The 14,488-nt window shown below is 38.2% G+C and overlaps 1 protein-coding gene across 1 annotated transcript; it reads left to right on the plus strand.

Moving 5' to 3' along the window:
• Nucleotides 1-1,505: 1,505 nt before the first annotated feature.
• GPC6 (glypican 6) lies at nt 1,506-12,956 on the plus strand (the record flags this gene model as incomplete). Its single annotated transcript, XM_026040474.1, has 3 exons — nt 1,506-1,642; nt 12,017-12,192; nt 12,645-12,956. Coding segments are annotated over 3 exons (516 nt in total), but the record flags the coding sequence as incomplete, so codon positions are not given.
• Nucleotides 12,957-14,488: the final 1,532 nt, after the last annotated feature.

A 14,488-nucleotide genomic window follows, 5' to 3' on the forward strand; every position in this document is an offset into this window, starting at 1 on the left:
TGCCTTCTGCCCAGAGACCCTGTTCCCATGGACCAAAGAAACCAGAAAAGGCAGATATCCTAGTACCATGTCCATTGCTGCTCAAGGCTTGCCTAGCATCTGTAAATAGGGATTTAATTTTTGGCTTGACAGGTTGCTCGTATTGAAACTTTAAAGGCTTGCAAATGCTGCTAGTATCTGTGATATGAAAACCAAGCAACTGAGGCTTGGCAAGGGATGTGGAGGAGATTTATAAGATTTCTATCGCAGCAAGAAACACTGTCAACAGTTCATGCAGTGAAAAGCTATCCAACTTATTTTTCGGAGATGAAAATGCGCATTGTGCTTCTTGAAATAGCATCCTTGGATGTTTTCCTCTCCTGGCATATAAAGTGACATTCCACAGAGTTTAAGCACTGCAAAGCAGTGTGGACCATTTACTCTGAGAGCTATCATGTCTTCAGAACAAAAGATAAAAGAGATAAATAGCCAAGCACAATATTGTACCTCAACAACCTAAAAGCCCATCTTAAAACTGAATGGAACAATGGAGAGCTTTTATTTCTTGTTTTTTAAAGAATAAAGCTCAGTGATTTCCTTTGAAAGCTATTCAGTGAGTTCCCCTAAATTCTGTTACAACTTAATGTGAAATGCATCTGTTTCCATAAGAACAACCGTGGTAACATTCATCCTTTGTAGTCTATGCTTTGTTGTGTTTTCTATCTATTCTTGTAGATTTTTCCACTATAATAAAACAAATGCAAAACAAAAACTGGTATTATTTTAGGCAGAGCATTTATTTAACTGGTGCTGCAAATTCAGTTTGCTCCTGTTTGCTGCCTAATACATCTCAGATTAATTTATTTTTCAATAAAGAGTACATAACTTAAAGGAATTGTTTCTATTCTGGATCACCATTTCTTGAAAGTGAAGTCTGTATCTAACAACAGGTATTTATCTACATCTAAGAGCAAAGATGAATATAGTCTCTGTATGCTTGTATATACCCAGGCTTCTCACGGTTCCTGAATTCCAAATGTATTGCAACTTTTTCAGACCACGTATATGAAATCAGTTCAACATCATTTTGGCACTGCACATGTATATCTAAATATAATATTTATCTAAGACATAACTGAGTTTGTGGGTGAGACATTTTATCTGATGAATGCTGTTTAACTGAGTTAACATTAGGCAGACTAACAGGCATATTAATTCTTTGAAAGATATATATTTAGAAAAACTCAGACAAATGGAGAATAGAAAGAACAAGATGTAATACACTCTTTTTATTAATGTCTTGCCTGTTGAACAGTGCACTGAAAGTGATTTTGAGTATTCGCAGTCTCTGCAGCCAAATGCACTGTGCCTTGCTTGTAATTACAGGAATTTAAGCTTTGGCACCTCCAGTCCCTTTAACCTTCACCATCATTTACTATGGAATTAAACAATCTAGTATCCAAAAGGATAGTTAATGTAGCTGATGTCTTTAACCTTTTTTTCCCCTCTCATTATCTCTTAATCAGGTAACAGACATTAAAGAAAAACTAAAGCTCTCTAAAAAGTTCTGGTCAACGTTACCGTACACAATCTGCAAAGATGAGCGCGTGACAGCTGGTTCGTCAAATGAGGAGGACTGCTGGAATGGCCACACCAAGGCGAGGTGAGGCACAGCCCTCTCTACTGYACTCAGTCCAAAGCCCCATCAGGCCTCAGGCAATAGTGAAACAGAGGATGTTTTACAAAACTGTTGCTAAGAGTGAAATGGAAATAGGGAGAGCAAGTAATAGTCCTCAAGCAGCTTGTAGCTGAGATTACTTATTGTCAAGGTGCCATTAAAGCTGGAGGGTGAGTCACCATAAATGCTCACAGCATGTCAGCATGTGAGCACAGAAGATTTTCATTGGTCCAACTCCAAAAGGATAATTTATACTGAGATTTGAAAAGCTCTTTAGCTCCATTTAGCATCCCTGTGTTGGGACTGACAGATTGCGAGGCAATTGCAGTCTTGGGATATCATACCGGGATGAAAAGGAAATGGGAATTTCAGCTCTATTTACTATTGGCTAGAAAAACGTAGAGCTATTTGCTGAAAAATAACCAATACATAATAAACACAACCCTTCTATCCATCTTGTATAGGCCACATGTTCCTTCACCAGACAATCTGTGGTCCTCCGCCCTTCTTTGTGTCAATTTTCCTGAGTTTTGAATTTGAAGTTTGTTTGGCTATAGTTGTGAGAGGGCCAGTGCTGGCAGAGGAGCAAGCGTCTCAAGAGGACAAATATGGATTCATCAGCTCATGGAGGAAAAGATCTTCCGTGTCACTGCTAAGGGAATGGAGGAATTGGCTCGAGGACCATGGTTAGCGCAGTTAGACTCCAGGTCTGCAGCAGTAGCTTGTGCTTTGGGGCACTCGGGAGTTGTGGATTTCATTGTTCAGTGAGCTCTGGTTCTTGACCACAGTGATTCTTTCCATCACTCAGTGCCTAGAATCTTTATTTCTCTGTTGCCTGATAAAATAAACAGAGTAATAAATAAAAAAATAAAATAAAAAAAAAAAAAGAGGGAGGGGGAAGAAAAGAGACAAGCAGATAAAATCTGCAAACTCCATGGAAAAGAAAGAATATAGGAAAAAAATCTCAAAACTTTTAAATATCTTTTTTTTGAATGGATGAATAGATGGACAAATGGACGGACAGATGGCATTGATCCCCACCACCCGATCAGTTTGATAGAGAAAATTTATGGGGATTTTCCTCTGCTTTATGTGGAGATGTGTAATGAGTGTAAATCCTTTCTCAATGCCTCACTGCACAGCACTCAAAAGAATTCATTTTATAGTCCAGACCAAAGGACTCTCTGGATTGCCACTTCCATTGAACCCACTTTGAGAAGCACATGAATAAATCTGACCAAAATCACAGGTACTCCTACAGGTCACTGCTCAGTTCCCAAGTCCTAGCTCCAGAGAAAGCCCCTGGGGATGTAGAGGAAGACAACTAATGGTAATGTCAAACTATTACAGCGCTCATCACAAAGGAATAGGGTGAAGAGAGAAATAAAGAGGTATTTTCAGCTTCCTCTATACTATCTGTTCTTGTAGGTAGGCGTTGTGAGTTATGACCCTGAACAGGAGTGCCACTGTGGCTAAATGGAGTTGCCAGGCCTCACAGCTGGTTTCCCTGTGTCACGTCAGGATGCATGCACTAATAAGAGATACATGCTGCTCTTTGGACAAAAGAACAGTCAAACAGACCTGCTGAAATCCCACTTGGTTTCTGTGACCAATGATAGCATTTGTACCATGCCTGGGTAATACTTTTCAGCTTTCTTTTGCTTACTGTACTTACGAGCTTGGCACGGGCACTAAAATTGCTCGTGGTTACATAGGTGCATTTTAAGCATGCAGGTTTTCATCTTCCTTTTGCATATATGTAGTATGAGAAGTCTGATTATTTTGATGATGTCTTCTGAAATTAATCCTCTAATGATAATGCCCTTGATTAATTTAACATATTTAAGACATTTCACTGGATGTGGAACCACGACTTTACAATATCACATGGAAGTCATTCACGTTCATTCAGTGATACTCTATGTAGTTTCTGTTTCATCTACATTCACAAAGGAAATATAGAATCATAGTATAATTTAACAAATGCTTCAGGTAGAGACACTAGTAATGTATCAGAGAAACCATAGCCATGCTATGCAATATATGCAGAACAAAGCTAAAATTTTTACTCCAGGAATCACTGAGAATGTAATTAACAGTATATGCAAAACAACCTCTTAAGTGGTGAATAGGAATGTTTCTCTTTACTACAGCATAAAGAAAAAGCATAAATCTTCCCTTACCCATATGTATAAGCGTGTGATATCAAACACTAGCTAGCAATAAAAGGAAGGCAGAACCTGGCCACGAGGCATATGCCTATTTATGTTCACTATGTCACCCATCATAAGCACCCAGATTATTCAGTGATATATGAAAAGTTGCATTTTGCATTCTAAAGAAGACGACAAAAGTCCAGAATAGAAGAAAAAAAAAAGGCAGCTGCACCATCTTGTGTTTTTTCTATTCTTTAATACTGCAGATAAGAAGAGAGTGTGTTGCCCATTTTGGGGAAAGTGCTACCACTCAGGAGAATTAGTCCATTTAAATTGCTGGATGCACTCTATGCCTTGTATTTCATTTTGCATATCAATTTTAACAGTGCTTTTACAAGGGGGCAACAAAGAGTTACAAAGCTGTAATCACAAAAATTAAAAGTTAGCTTTCTGGAAAAAAATGTTACACCAAGGACACTTGTTGGTGCAATCTCTAAGTATCACTCTGCTTCCGTGATTAGTTTACCAGGACTGACAGGAGACTAAATAAATGTCTCCAATTAGCAGATACTCATGAGGTAACACAGTGATCCTCTTGGCATTCCAGAGGAGACACTTGGCATGTTCCTGATCCTGGATAGAAAAGGTTTTAAATCAGGTCATCTCAGGTAGAAACTATGTGGTGTGGAGATTGAAAAACAGTTATTAGATGGTTCAATCTCTTTTGAAAATCTGTCATAAAAATATATAATAATAATAGCTACTTCAGATAAAGTACCTTTCAGAAAGTTGCTCAGCAAGACTTCCCCATCATATCTGTATTTATTTGTAAAAGCATGTGAACATAATTTTACGTTCAAAGCRTGAATGTCTGCTGCAAGACACACAGAGACAGCTTTTAAGATATTTAGAACCTAAAACCAATCTTTAATTAATACCAATCCTTAAAAATGCATTTATTTTCCTCTATCCAGCTAATTCTTAGCAACAGGTGACTTCCTCTTAATTCACAGAATCACAGAATCACAGAATCATAGAATCATAGAATGATGGGAGTTGGGCTGGAAGGGACCTCTAGAGATCATCTAGTCCAATGTTTCTGCTCAAACAGGGTCACATAGATATTTTTCAGAAATTAAGGAATTTTCCAAAGAATTAAAGAATTCAGGCTCTCTAGTTATGTCAAGTCCATGGCATTAGGCCATGAATAAACAAAGTGACTGTTACAGCATGGAAAACTATAACAGAATCTATAACCATTCTGATGCCTGGAAGAATTTTCGTAATTTATTTCAATTGACTCAGGCAACTAGTTTCAACAATCCGATCTAAGAAGTGGCAATCATGTCCTAGCCACCAGTAATATAAATTTATTAAAATGACTTAGCTCTGAACCACTATAATATAAGGAAGAGTGTGTAGTTTTCTTCGGTTCAGTGAGGAACTTACCACTCCTCTTGGTATAATAATGGTATTTTATATATATGTATATATATGCGGATATATATATAAAATATGATAAATAAATTCTAATAAATATATATTGATTATAATTATGTGGAACTGTAGTAGTTGGAATTATAAAAAGAAAACATAGTCAAAAACAAGGAATAAAGCAAAAGAGGAATAATATAATTTTCAGTATCAAGTAGAGAACTACAAGATGTTTCACAAAACACAGGACAGCAACAGCAACTCTGAAATTATCTTCCTTCCTGACATTAAATGAACTTGCATGCCACATGAAATGCAGCAATATATGGAAACTGCTGCTGGTACCATATTTGCTGTTCAGAAAGCACCAGGACTGGTGACCTCAGACTTGGGCCCAGAGGGAGTGTAGGTAGAAAGTGCATGTCAAAGCAAATGTAGCACTATATTCAAACTGATGCAAAGGAAATATTTTCTGTTGACCTAGCTGTTGATCTAGGCCTGGTGACCTCAAGATTAGGACTATGTTTAGGAATAATCTTAGGGTTAAGAGAAAGAGAAATCCTAGAGCCCCATGGAGTGCTGAGCTAGAAAGCGCATGCCAAAGGAAATGTAGCACTATATCCAGACTGGTGCTAGAACCATAGTGGCAGAACTCTAGGCCTTGTGACTTCAGGCTTGGGGTTAATATTAGGTTTAGCACTAGGGTTAAGAAAGAGAGAAAGTCTAGAGCCCTATAGGAAGTGGGGCATGCCAAAGGAAATGCAGCGCTATGTGCAGGTTGGTTCTACAACCATATTTGTTGTTAAGCAAACACTAGGACTGGAGACATCAGGCTTAATAGGGTTGAAGACAGGGTTAGAGTTAAGAGAGAAAGAAATCCTAGAGCCCCATGGGGAGTGAAGCTAGAAAGGACATGGCAAAGGAAAAGTAACACTATATCCAGCTTGGTGGTAGAACAATATTCACCATCGACAATTTCTAGACCTGGAGACCTCAAGCTTAGGGTTCACTTTAGGATTAGGTCTACCGTTATTGTTCAGGACAGGGTTAGTTTTAGGCTTAAGAGTGAGAGAAAGACTAAAACACCATGGGGTACGGGGCTGGAAAGGGCATGGCAAAGGAAATGTAGAGCTATATAAGCTATGTAGAGCTATGTAAGTGCTCTAMATGTTCCTACCTGATCAGGGGGTTGAATTTCATGATCTCTAGAGATCCCTTCCAGCCTCAACCTTTCTCTGATTCTGTGATTCAGCAAGTGTGAAATCTGTCTGCTCATAATTGACGGCTATATTCTATTTTTTTAGTTTCTTCCTTCCAATGAGTTGTCAGATGATCCATTCCCTCCCTCTCCTTTTGTCTCCTCAAGCTTTGCTCCAACACAAAGCAAAAATATATTAAAAAAATATATACTGACAACATCCTACGGGGATTAGCTCCTGAGCAAAACAAAGCAGATGTGGTGAGCAATTTAGCCAAGCAAGCCAATTTTCCAGTGCACTTATCTTTTCAGGCCAGATATAACTTCTTACTCCCAGCCCAGCCCAAAGAAAAATGTGTTATATATAATACTGTACTGCCCTTGATCCTGGACACCTGGATGAACTCCTTTATTGCCTAGTTGGGATGTTCCAGTCATGCTGTATGCAGCTGCTACTCCATTGGAAAAATAAGGAGAATGCCGCTCTTTATGTCAAATGACATTAAAAATAAATAAATAAATAAACAAATAAAAATGCTTTTTTTATAATTCTAAGAGAAAAGCAATAGCTTTTATACAGGTGACCTGAAAGATTCATCAGTAATTTTTAGACTTGAAAAGGAAGCAGATATCTTAGAATATTAGCTGGGTATTTAAAAAAAAATAAAAAAGGAGAAGATTTGAGAGGCTCTGATGTGCCAAAAGGAAGACATTTTTGTTATGTCTTCTAGGGCAAGGAAGAACTGTGAAAAGGTGAAGAGGAAATATTTTAGAAATGTAGAAATATTTTAGAAAATAATGTAAATTACACTAAACTCCTGACAYAGCAGAGCAAGGAGCAAACAGGAGAAAACAAAGAAAACAATGATGTCCAGCTTCTCTATGCTCAGAGGGTTAAGACAGCTTTTTGTTTTTGTTTTTTTTTTAACTGTGTGGGTGTAAAATACAGACATGATTCAGGAGAGGACTGCTCTTTTTTTCCATTATAATGGACATACAGTCCAGGCATACAGAGAGCTCACTAACGAGAGCAGAAACAGCAGTAGCAAAGCTTAAAATTCACGGGGGTGCCTCTGCTTGCAAAGCTGTGGCAGAAGCAGCTGTGTTCAACTACTTTGCCCAGCCAGCAACAAATCTGCCATCAGAAAGCAGTCCCAAGACATGGCATCCAGTTGTGCRTGCCTTAACTCTACCCCGGCACACATCAAAATGCTTTTGTCAGAACATGGGCTCAGTTGCTGCGCAGAGGTTGTTGCTCAAGAAGCATCTTGAGCTGCGTGCTCCTTTATCTATAGCAGTCCTTTGAAGGAAGGAAAACAATTCAAAGATATTTTTATTCAATATAAGCTTTTCTGCTTTTTCTTTTTCTTCTCCTGAGGAAGGAGGTGAACTAGCTCGGTAATGAGGGAAGAATTCAGCTTTGAGTTTAGACACATAAATTCAGGAATTCAGGAGCTAGTAGACGAWGAGACAGTCATGTCACTTGAGATTCCCTGGGATATCTGTGACGGATATGATAGAGGACACTGCCTWCTTTCTGGACCAGAGATTGGACAAAACCTGCTAAAACATCTCCAAATTCACCGCTGTTAAGGTGCCTGAGCAGAGCCCCAGTATCCAGTCAGCTTAGTCAATGATTTCAATGCCCAGGCACATACACCTACTACTATCAGAAATGCTGTAAATACACAAGACACCTTCATGGAGCTGGCAGATATTTCCCCAGACCCACAGATGATCMAACTCTACCAGAGTGGCAGCAGGACTCCAAGCAGCATATCCCACTGTGACTACAGAGGAACACAAGACTCAGTCCAGCTGTCTAAAGAATGATTGCATCTAATATTGCTTCAGATGCCCTAGGCATCCAAGACATTTGCACTCAGCTTGTGTGCAAGCACAGGATCACAGAAAGCAGGACCTGTGGGGGATTCACACTTTTCTGGGCTGGTAGCTAGAGTCTAGGATGAACTGAAAGCATCTCAAGTAGCACCAGATGCTTATGTTTGTGTAACTAAATCCCAGTAGATGGAACTAATAAACTAATCATCCAGCCAAAAGCTGTTAGTCAAACAGCCATATATCCTCCACTGACAAGATTTGCCATGGACTAGTATTGACAAGATCTTCACACACAAGAGCAGGAGTCAGCAGTCACGTGTATTTAGACACACAGGCTTTCGCATCAACAAAAACCTGAAGCTGAATCCCACCACAGCTCTTTGAATCCTTCAGTCAGCAGTTGTAAATGCCAAGGTGCTCAGTTATGTGCTTAACACTTAGATGTTCATAAGATAATGTGTTATTTGATCCTGTTTGGTCACCTTATACACCTAGATGAAGTGCACTGGGACATTCTTCTGCAAAGTGAATTGCTCTCCTTGTCATTTGGAGAGTTCACCTGGGGGCTTCCTAAACTCCTGAAATAAAGATGCATCTAAATTAGCTCCTAAATACTCATAGTGGATCACACTGGTACATCTGCCTAATCTAAAAAGTTTTTTAAGTCACTAATCTGATGTTAAAATGCCTGCAACATGAGGAATTTGCTTGAAGCTTGATGAACTGATAAGTGTGATCTTCCTGTAGAATTATGTTAACATCCTCTAATCTAAAAACAGATATAAGTGGTAAACCCCAGCCTTAGATGTCTGGTTTGATAATTATGCATGGAACAGTCAAATCCTATTTTTGCTGTAACCAATCATTTCACCACACCTTATATCTCCTCTATTTGGAAGAAAATTTTCTCTTGCAGATTTATTGTAACAAAGTTGCTGATTATGTCTTCTCAACACTCTGTATAAATTGCCTAAATGTTGCAAAATCTCTCCTTTTGTATTATTTATTGAACTTTTTAATTTAAAAACAGTTATATCAAAACAAGCTAAAATGGAATGGCCTTCCATGCTAGGAGTGGTGTGAGTATCACCACATCCTGAAGGGAGGGAATGACCGCTGACTGAATATCTACAATTCAGTGGACTATCCCATTTAAAGTTAAATCATCTCCATATGGACATCAGACCCACACTGATCACAGCAAAGAATTTGAGCCTTCATACAAAGCACATACCGTAATACTCCCTAACTGCATTAAGTGCCCAAAATAACTCATATTCTCTCCATATTAAAAGCTCACTGAGTCAGTACATTCTTTTATTATTGGCAATATGAAAAAAATATGAAATCCAACATAAATCGGTCAAAGAAAGCCTGTGTATTGCAGTTCAGAAGCAGCGATAGCTTCTCATAGATCATTTGCAATAAAGAGCCACTGTCGCTTCCCAGAGAGAGAAGGAAAGCAGTCCACACGGATAGTCAGAGATTTCAGATAACTTTCAGCTACCAATAGSTTTGGCCATTGCCGTGGACAAGATACTGGGCAAGATGGACACCCCTTCTGAGTCGGTAGGGCAATACTTACATCCTTTCTTTTTTTTTTTAATCAACCGTACATTGAAATCAGTGATTTACTTCCAAGCTGAGCAATTTATCTAGAGTAGCCATTTCATTTGTAGAGACCTCTGACAGATGGAGGCACCATTCCTTYGTAGCCCTGAGCTTCCCTGTGTGCCAAGGTCTCCATCCTTCTGCCTCCAGGCAGCTCTGCAGAATTATTTCCAACTTCTATCTGCGGTAATTCATAACGCTGGGTACTGCAGTTCTCAGTGCTGTGGGAGGTAGCTCTGTATCCTCACCTTAGTTAAGAGTGTACCACAGGAGTCTGGATGGGATCCCCACAGCATTGTTATTGCTTCTTCTGCTGCTAGCAGAACATCAGGAAATGCAATTTGAGGCCAGGTATTTTTGGCAGCCTTGTTTCATTCTTAGATGTTCCCACTCCTATGAGACTATTCTCTTGTAAGCTTCCAAAGGCCACTGATGACAAATGAGTCTCATCTTGCAAAGCAAGTACTATTACGATGTGACTAAACCCTTCCCTGGCTCAGCAAAGCACTCATCATCTTGTGAACCTCCAGGAGCAATATAAAACTTATTTTCCCTTAACCTTGGTTTCATCAGAAAAAGAAAGGCTTTCTTCTCTCTTACTTTCATACTTATTTTTAAGGAATATATTTACTTCCAGACCAATAGCAACAACACACTGGCACCAGAGCCAAATCTGAATGTTGACAGAGGTTTGGGTTGGCACCAGTGAGAGAAGTTTACTACTTATAAAACTATATTTGGCACGAGATATTGTGGAAGTTTGCRATTATTTGGCTAGATGGTGCTATCATCACTTGCAGAGCATTTACCCACATGAGAAGTCCCACAGACATAAGTAGGGTAGCCTCGCTTGTAAACTAATTACCAAATTAATCACACCCTGATAATGAACATGAGCATAGGATAGCCCCAAATCCCTTGCAATATAAATGAGATAAAGAAAGCAGATGAATGAAGACAGGCAAGAGTGTACAAGGATTTAGTGTTTTCTCCAGGTTACCACACCAGCACAGAGAAATAATATTAACACTTCATCAGCCTCGCAGCTATAGAAAGCATAGATAATTTTGATAATCGAAAGAGATTCAAAACAGGAAAAGAGGTACCTATGCAGATGCTTATCAGGAGATTTCTCTGAGCACAGGCAGCATCTGGGGCAAAGCGTGAATATTTAACAAAAGATGAAGACTGTCACCATTGGTTGATCAGAGACATGGGCTGATTTTTGTAGTAGAGTTATATCTGCAAATCACGCTGGATGGCTGTAAGCAGCATAAGGCTGCATTTGTCAAGGTCACAGAAGAGTGCTGCAGTAATCAAGAAATAATAAATTAAAAACCTGAATAAGAATTTCAGATGTGTAAGTGGATAAGAAAACTCATATCTTAAATATGTGATGCACACTGCCTATATGAGACACAAGCTTGTATTGAATGCCATAAATACAATAAATATAATGCCATAAATACAAGCCCCCTTGTATTTAGGAATGAGSACAAATAAGGAATAAGCAACAAATAAAAGGTAATGCTGGGGTTTTGTAAACTCATGACCCTGTTTAYAGGCTGGGATGTCAGTCAAATTGGAGATATTTTTTACAGCAGTCAAAAAAAAAAGATGCAAACAAGAACTGGAGAAAAAAATGATTATAATCTCCCCCTTTAAGAAAGGGGAGAGCCATAATGTCTTCTCAAAACCAACATGTAGTAGAGTGCATAATTTCTAAATACAAAAAGGTAAAAACAGAAGAAAAATTATCGCCTTAATAATTTAGTGTACAATCAATTGTATCAGCAGAGGATCTGAACACGCAGAGACTTACTGTTAGCTAATATAACCCTCCTTGGGTTTCAGAATCAGTGCACTTGCTGGGTAGAATATGGAGAGTAAGGAGGTTGAGTAGTTTATATTCTTTCTGGTTACCCTACAGCCAGGCTACTAAAAAGAGCCATTAGAATCTGCAAAATTAAGAACATATTTTAAAAATGTCTTCCCTGGAGCTGTTTAGAAAGTAGGTAATTGTTATTGCTGTCAATTTGCTTAGCACAGCATTTACAGTACAGATGCTTTTTCTGAAATGCACTGTATTTTCAACTAATCATTCATTCTGCTATCTAGATACTTGCCTGAGATTATGAATGATGGTTTGACTAACCAGATCAACAATCCAGAAGTAGACGTGGACATCACAAGGCCAGATACTTTCATTCGACAACAGATCATGGCTTTACGTGTCATGACTAACAAACTGAAGAACGCATATAATGGGAATGATGTCAACTTCCAGGACACAAGTAAGCTGCAATTAACSAGGTTTAAAGTCTGAAATGTCTGAAATAAATTTATAAATTTAATTATCAGTTTTATTAGAAAGACTTTCCCTGGTCTTTGTGCTCTGTGCTGTTGAGTAGCATAAAAAACATCTTTTTCTATCTCATAGTATTCCAGTTATATTTGTTTCTTTTGAATCTCTTGCTTGTCAGCRAAACAAAGGCCTCAAGAAACATAGTAATTTACATAGTACCAGAAATCCACCCTTTTTCCAGAACAACTAAATCACCATGTCTTTCATTTGCGTGCTTTATAAAGTGAATAAAATGAATGTTGGCAGCATAAACACTGTCCAGTTTCCAAAATGTGTCTCTGGGAGACGTGGTGATGGTTCCTTCATAAGGACAGGAATTGAAGGAAGAGAGCAACCTTCTAATAGGGGTCCTCATGCTGTTATTCTCCTTTCTTATGCCAGGTGATGAAACCAGTGGCTCAGGAAGTGGAAGTGGCTGTACAGATGACATCTGTCCCACTGAGTTTGATTTCATCACAACTGAAGCTCCACTTGTTGACTCGGACAGGAGGGAAGTGGAGGCCTCAGCCACCCAGCCTAGCCAATCACTGTCTACATTGCTCATCATCTTCATCATCCTCCTACTACAGAGACAGTGGAGATAATCCTCAATCTGGCTGGAGAAACTGTGTTTTAGCTACAAAAACAGCCAACTTTCTTCTTTTCTTATACTCTTGGAGAATGGACCACGCCACAGATACTTACAGTTTTCTATGAGAAGAGAGCAGTACTGCAACCTGCTTCCCTTTTTGTTTTCCCAAAGAGTACCAGGTGCCAGATTGAACTGCTTCCTGCTTTTTTCAGATATCTCTGAAGACAATATCCACTCTTGAGATAATTCTTTCTCAAATCTTTATTACGGGAGACTTTCTGAGCTTCATTTCCTTTTATGCTGCAAAAGTAAAAGGATCTTACAGTGTATGTTTTTCTTAACAAAAAAAAAAAAAGAAAAAAAAAGGAAGGAGAAAGAAAACAGGAAAAGTTTTCTTTATGAATCTGGCCTGACCCAAGGCTGCTGCATTTCAACAGAAAATAAACAAAAAGACAGAAAAAAAAAAAAAAGAACAAAAAATGCAACCATTCTTCACTGGCAGCCAAGTTTCCTCTAGGAACTTCTATACAATGATTTAGGTCATCAGTATGATCGTTGCCATTGTAAGGAAGTATGGATTTTTTTCCAATACAGAGTATGTCTCAATGGTGAATGTCTTGCACTCCATCTGCCAACCACATCAAATTGGTATGAAGGTAAAGAAGCTGAAAAAATAAGCTTATCTTCTAGTATTTTAGTAACTCCACTAGCTTCAGAATATCGTGTTACAGTTGTTTAGAATTTAAATCTTAATCCCCAGTTAAAAAAAAAAAAAAAAAAAAAAGTAGTAGCACAAACTCACCTAGTTTCTTTTAGCATTTATCCATGTTATATAATTGGCCCAGAATTCCACTTAGCTTCCCATTGACAAGGATGGTGATGCTAAACAACTCTCTTGACAAATCTCCCCTCAAGAGATAGAAAATAATCTCTTGTGATATAATCTCTTTCTTTTTATCTCTATTCTGACATTGATTAGAATTTTCTGCTACTATGTTCATTTTCCTACCAAGGTGGCAATTCTCTAATGGACTAACAACAACGACTGGATCAATACCGTGTTTCACATTTAACTACGTCTTTCATACCGCTTACTTTCAGTATCACAAGGATTTCTTCTACAAAAAATCAAAAACAATAAATATGTAGTACTGACATGAAGATTTCTTTCACTTTTTTAGTCTTAGTATGATCATCTATTTTTATATATATAAATATATATATAAATCACAGATTTTAACTTCTTAATTACAAGCTCAGGGTTGACACTTCTTTGTAAGAAAAAAAAATGTTTGGTCAACCAGCTCTTCTTTTTTTTTTTTTGTGCCGCTCTGAAAAGAAACCCTTTAATGACTGGTGAGCACAAAATTCAAAGAAGAGATTTTTTTACATATCCAATTGTCCTTTTCTTAACAAGTTTGCAGTGTGGGAGAGAAAACCTCTCTCATATCTGTTTATTTGTGTGGGCATGCAAGTTTATGTGATAGGCCTAGAGAAGGACACAGAGTTTATTTGTGATGGCAATTGTACTCTCAGATTGCCAAAGGATAAATTGCTTTAATAACCTTTGCCTAAATGAGTATGGTCTTGTGTTTCCCTAATTTGCATTTGGTTGTAAGACCTGAGAACAGACCCTATTTTAAATCATGGACAA

The sequence above is a fragment of the Nothoprocta perdicaria genome, unplaced genomic scaffold (genome assembly GCF_003342845.1).
Source record: "Nothoprocta perdicaria isolate Ctin4 unplaced genomic scaffold, notPer1 scaffold_259, whole genome shotgun sequence".
NCBI lineage: Eukaryota > Metazoa > Chordata > Aves > Tinamiformes > Tinamidae > Nothoprocta > Nothoprocta perdicaria.